Genomic DNA, 6,000 nt, shown 5'->3' with positions numbered 1-6,000 from the left:
TCGGGAGAACGCGCGCCCCTGCCCCTGCCGCTGCCGCCGCCGCCGCCGCCGCCGCCGCCGCCCTCCAAGCGGGTGGCCCCACCAACGGGCTGCGGAGGGAAGCGCCACCCTCCCCCCTCCACACCGCCTCTCTCACCCCCGGCCGGCTGAGGCGGCGCGGCAAGGGGAGGGGCCGAGGAGCGCGGAGCGCATCGATCGCTCTCATCCATCGGACGGCTCGCTCGGCGCTCGGCTCCCTCGGCAGCTCCAGCCCCGGCCCTCCCCGTCCCCCGCCATTTCAGACCGGGACGGAAAGGGACGCGGAGCGGGCGCCGCGCGCGGCGGGCAGGGAGACGCCGGCGTGCTCCCGCGGCCCGCAGAGCGCCGGGCAGGTACCGGTACCCGACCCCCCGGGCCGCGCTTTCCCCTCCCCCCCCCTCTTTCCCTCTCTCCCCGCCGAGGCGGGGCAGGAGAAGCGACTCCCCGCAGCCGGTCGCCCCCTCGCCCCCCCTCGCCCTCGGTGCCGCTGATCGCGGGAAGCGGCCGGACGGCGGTCACCCAAGCGGCCCGCGCCCGCCCCTCGCCTTCCGTCCCCGCGGCGCGGCGGGACAGGTGGCCAACGCCCTCCGGGAGCCCGGCACCTGGTGCTGAGTCAATCCCGCGCCTCCCTCCGCTCCCCCTTTCCTCCTCTCATCACCCCGCATCCTGCCCGCGAGGTCGGCTCGCAAACTTAGGCGGCCCCGGCGGCTCCGCGCTGGGGGAGCCGGGGCGGGGAGGGCGGCGGCCGGGCCGCGGAGGTGCCGAGCCCGTGCTAGCGCCCTCGCAGCGCTGCGGTGCCGGGGCTGGGTGGGATGGGGGGGGAGAGGTGAGAGCCGCGGCCCCGTCCCGCCGAGCCTCTGCGGCTGGCGGCTGCGCTCCCTGCTCGATGGACGGAGGGGCGGGCTGCCGTGCCGCTGGAACTTGAGAAGAAAGCGGTGGGGAACGAGAGCCTGTCTGAGGAATCTCTTCCCTTCGTAGCTTTTTGTCCTTTTTTCCGGGAGGGAACCGCTTTCCGGTAGTAGTAAAGGAACGCGATAGTGAATGAAGCTACACCGACGGCATCCTCGCTGGTCTGATCCCACCTCTTTCTGCCTAACGTTGCTTTCTTTGCCTCCAGGTCTGCTAAAAAATGACAGAGTATAAGCTTGTTGTCGTTGGAGCTGGTGGTGTGGGCAAGAGCGCCTTGACAATACAGCTCATTCAGAACCACTTTGTGGATGAGTATGACCCTACCATAGAGGTAAACACCTCCGTCTTAGCTTCGTGTGCTGGGAAGCTAGCAGTGCTGGTGGGAGTTGTTTGCTGTTGGACATTACAGCAAAAAACGCTATGGAACAAGACTGTATTAAATAAAAAGTAAAGAATAGCATCACACTGGCATTAGCAAACTGCTGTACTTCTTGAGCTGGCTGTATAACAACAGCTACAGTGAAAAATGAGCAGTTCTGTGAAGTGGAAATGTGGCGCGTGTTAGTTGCTGTGTTGTGTTGGACACTTTGAACATGAGTTTGCAGGATCTTGGTAAGGAAGTACTTGCCAAACTCTAATGGAGAAAGGGTGCCAAAACTTACTGTAGCTCCGCATCGGTCTCTTAATATCAAAATGGAAAGTCACACACGTAAGGAGAGATTTTACTTCTGAAATGCATGTGTCAGGCTTTCTCAGCTCTTATCATCAGGATCTGTGTCACATGGGGAGGAATGTGTTCTGGGATGTTATGCTGAATGAGGCAAAAATTTGGAACTCGATTTTTTTTTTTTTTTTTTAACAAGCAGTTGTATGTTTCTGTGTGTCTAGAAGAAGATGTAGGATAGCTGCTATTGTGAATTCTTTTCTGTACGTGGCACAGTCCTTCAGGATCTGAAAATCTGTTTGAACTTACCCAGTTCTGTTATTTTAGAGGCTTTTAATGAGTAGGCAGGTCTGGCTTTGTAAATAGTGTTGTCTGAAATCTCCTGTGGGTAGTTTGATTTAATAACCTCAGACTGTATGAAAGAAGAAATAACATTATAACTTACCTGGGATTTTTATGTTCCCAGCACTGAAACATTCTGCAGCTTATGACTTCACTTATATGTTTACACAATGAGGTGCTTCCAACCTCACTTGAAGGGATCGCAAGGGTATAAATCTGGGCTTAATGTGGTGACTCAGAAATGGTTCTGGAGTCATTCTCAGGTAGGCAAGAGTGAAAGAAGCCAGTGTCCCAAGATGGCAGGAGGCTGTCTTACTTCAGTGAAGTACAGGCCTGAGTTGGTGTTCCACAAAGGGGGATGCACCAGGCTGTGTTTGGGATTACCTTTAATGTGCCTGTGTACTTTGTCTGATGCGTGGCCACATAGATTACCCTATGCTTGCTGAAGGTTTTGTGAATGGATAGGAAGAATGTTTACCTTGCACTAGCAAGGTAGCTCTTTCAGTTATTAAGATTTGAAATCTGAAAGCAAAATGTCAACCCAGAACAGTCTTAAAAAACAAGAAACACAACTCATTGAGAGGAACAGGCAAAATGGGATTTTACTTTTTGGTTGCAAAAGGAACTTACAGAGTTGTTGGTAACACTTGTACTACTTGCTCATCATCTAGGTTTCTTGGATTAGAGGTACATTTAAATTTTGCAGAAAGCACTGTTGAGGTTCTACGTTAGAAGTTGTCTGAAAAGGACAAACCTGTGTAAACCGTTCAGGAACGCAAGAACTTAAATGTCAGTTCTAAATCACTTGAGGGATTTTTGCTAATCAACAAGTTGAGTATTTTGAGGAATGCTGAAGGCATTTTAATGATAATAAAACATGCGGTTCTTGTAGGAAGGACATTGAATTCTAGAGCAGCGGCTTTTATTCAGTAATGGACAGGGTAAGTTGTCTGTAAGGCTGTGGTGGGGTCTGCAGTCAAACAATATGATTTTCTGGGAGAAACCTATAGCCTAATGGATTTTACCTGCATCAACAGCTTGTTGAATGTAACAGTATTAGTCTGCTTGTACTCAGCCAAGAACTTGTAGGGAGCTGGTTGCCGTTTTTGCCTTGTAAATCCTGAGACCTTATGGATGGATATTCTATCTACCCACCTGGTAGATCACTTTGTGTGCTCATGGTGTTATAATTCTGTAACTTGGTTAGGTTTGTAGGGAGTACATACTTCAGTTACTGTGGGGTGCTCTGTTATTTGGAGAAGCAGATGGGTTCCAGCTAGGGGGCTTGTAGTTGGGTTTAAATGCTTCTCTTCTGGCTAGGGCACAATCTCTTCAGAAGGGTTTGGTTTTACTTCCTGTGTATAGGTGTAGTTCTGGTATGGGGCTGCCCAAGGAACAGTAGCTGTAGAAAGGCTCACTTTTCATGCAATGAGGAAATAAGGCTACGGTTGTGACCAGTAAATAAGTGGTTCAGTAGTGTCACAACTATTGTTTTTCACTGACTACTGTTTCTTTTTCTACTGTTTTTTTTTTGTTTTGTTGTTGTTGCCAAAACATGCCTTTTCCTCAAAAATAATGAGGTATTTTGGAGTAGGCATAGAAAAGAGCTGAGTGTTTGTTGTATACTGTGGGTTTGTTGTATACTGTGGGTTCCATACCTACCTGGTTGTTCAGTTGTTTTAAATCTTTCATGGTAATCATTGTGAAATTCATCTCTTCTTAAATTCTTACATTGCTGAAACAGTGCAGGAGAGAAACAAACAAACAAAAAAACAACTGGTTGCTTAACTACAGATGCATTCTCTAACATTCACGTTTGTATTCTTTTCAGTGGAATTAGTGAATGAACAAATAACTTACCTGCTTGGGAAGCTTCATGTCTCATGATCCAGTCAAAAAAACATGTATTTATTTTGTACTTTGTATCTGAATTTATTACAGTTGATGACAGGGAAAAAAATAAAATTACTGTGTGCTTGAGTAACTCCTGTTATTCAGAAATAAATTTGTTGTGTTTATCACAATTTCGTATCTTTCTTGAAATGGATGTCAAATCACATTTACAGCCAAGCAATTTTAAGTGTTTTTTTTCTAAGTGTGTTCACTCACCCTTTGAGCTCTGGCTTAATGCACAGAGCAGTTGGACTGATGCCCTCTACTGGTCGAGATTCGTTAAATCTTTATTTGCAATATCTTCCGTGATTACTTTAAAATCAGTTCTTTTTATAGTGTCAGCATACATGTACTAGCATTTAGGTCATGTTTTCAGTGACTTGGAGAAGGAGTTGTCCTCCTTGCTGGCTGTCAAAGGATTTTTCAATTGGATTAGCAAAATCCCTTGAGTGATTTAGGAATACTGATATTTAAGTCTGTGTGTTTTTCAATGACCTGTGCACCTGTGGAACTTCCACCAACATGTAGTAGTAGCTTCATAATCATTATGATATTTTAATATTTAATCATTGGTAGAGTGGATTCCTAAAAAAAGTAGTTACTCTCCTAGATGGGGTTTCTTTAGTCAGTGGGTGTTTTTTTTCCAGATAAACTCAATTTGTGACAGGAAGCTGAGATGCCATCTTTAGTTATCGGTAATTGTTTGTGAACAAATGGAATTATTATTGCTCCTTTAGCATAATGTGTGTGTTTTATATTTTTTATGGCTTGAAAGGTCAATAACAGCAGGCTGTGTGATTAATTAAATTGAAACTCTTTGATGTAGATAGTGTCTGCATACTCAGAGAAGTGACAAGTTCATATTTGGAGTCATGTACAGTGTTGCATTTAATTTCTAGTTTGCATTTTGTTTTATATACAGTAGTTCTACGTTAGATGCTTTTCCATTGCCATATCTTCCAGTGTGCAGTGAAGCTGCTGGATTTCAAAAACATCATGAGAAGGGTTTTTTTGTTGTTAAAAGGGAGTCTGCCCATGTTGGGTTCTGATACTCCATTCTGAAGTAGAGGGCCAGTAAGATGATCAGAGAGCTGGAGCACCTCTCCGATGAGGAAAGGCTGAGGGAACTGGGCTTGGTTAGCTTGGGGAAGAGAAGGCTCTGGGGAAACCTCATTGTGGCCTTCCAGTACATGAAGAGAGCATATAAACAGGAGGGGGAATGGCTGTTTACGAGGGTGGACAGTGATAGGACAAGGGGGAATGATTTTAAATTGAGACATGGGAGGTTTGGTTAGATATTAGGAGGAAGTTTTTCACAAAGTGAGGGTGGTGACACACTGGAACAGGTTGCCCAAGGAGGCTGTGGATGCCCCATCCCTGGAGGCATTCAAGACCAGGCTTTATGTGGATGTGGCAGCCTGGTCTGGTGGTTGACAACCCTGCACGTAGCAAGGGGGTTGAAACTAGATGACCATTGTGGTCCTTTTCCACCATGGTCATTCCGTGATTCCATGATGATTCTATGACAGGTATTGTAGCAGTGTAACTAGCTTTGAGTTCTTCAGTTCATCCTGCACTATTTTTTTTTTCTTGGACTTGGTAATTTCTTACAGTATGGTAACATTTGAATGTTATCTGTGTTTGGGCTGTGTGGGCAGGTATTCACTGTGGTGCTGCTGTGGAGGTCTCAGCAACCTGAGCTGTTGATGTGGTGGTTCGGTTTTCTTACAGTGCCAAATAGGATTTTTTAGGCTTGATTTTTTTGCAGGGGATAGGGGAGGGAAAAAACAGCAACTGAAAAACCCATATATTTATTTTTTCAGCAACTTGGTAGGAAATCATGAACTTGAGTTTTCCCTCCCACATCCTTGTCTTTTCCATCTCAGATCCTCTCTTCTAGTTTTCTTTCAGAACAAACTATCTGAAGGCATTCCTTGCTTGTCTACCTGTGCTGTGCTTTGTGCTCATGCAGCTTTGCTGCTGCTGGTGTGGCATATTAAAACTAGCATTTCTTGCAGGAAGAATTTTAAAGCTGTTTTCTTTGATGAAAATTACTTAAAGCTTTTGTTTAGAGCTCAGCTTTGGAGAGTTGCTTTCCCTCTAGAGTGATGAATTGCACAGAAATTCATATTTTTAAAGTAGCAGTCAAATTGTAAGAAGAAAATGAAATGGGC

General features: G+C 46.2%; 1 protein-coding gene across 3 annotated transcripts in view; it reads left to right on the top strand.

Moving 5' to 3' along the window:
• The first annotated feature begins 213 nt into the window (after nt 1-213).
• Nucleotides 214-6,000, top strand: part of KRAS (KRAS proto-oncogene, GTPase) — a 22,561-nt gene continuing 16,774 nt past the window's right edge. Inside the window, exons 1-2 of one of the 3 annotated variants that reach the window (XM_048934383.1) lie at nt 214-371; nt 1,136-1,258. In XM_048934383.1, the coding sequence (XP_048790340.1) occupies nt 1,148-1,258 (111 nt within the window). In that variant the 5' untranslated portion in view covers nt 214-371; nt 1,136-1,147. The remainder of the gene's footprint in view (nt 372-1,135; nt 1,259-6,000) is intronic. The other 2 variants (XM_048934381.1, XM_048934382.1) reach the window with 2 other exon arrangements.

Source organism: Lagopus muta, chromosome 1 (assembly GCF_023343835.1).
Source record: "Lagopus muta isolate bLagMut1 chromosome 1, bLagMut1 primary, whole genome shotgun sequence".
NCBI classification, from domain to species: Eukaryota; Metazoa; Chordata; class Aves; order Galliformes; family Phasianidae; genus Lagopus; species Lagopus muta.
This window is presented reverse-complemented; position numbering and strand designations above follow the sequence as displayed.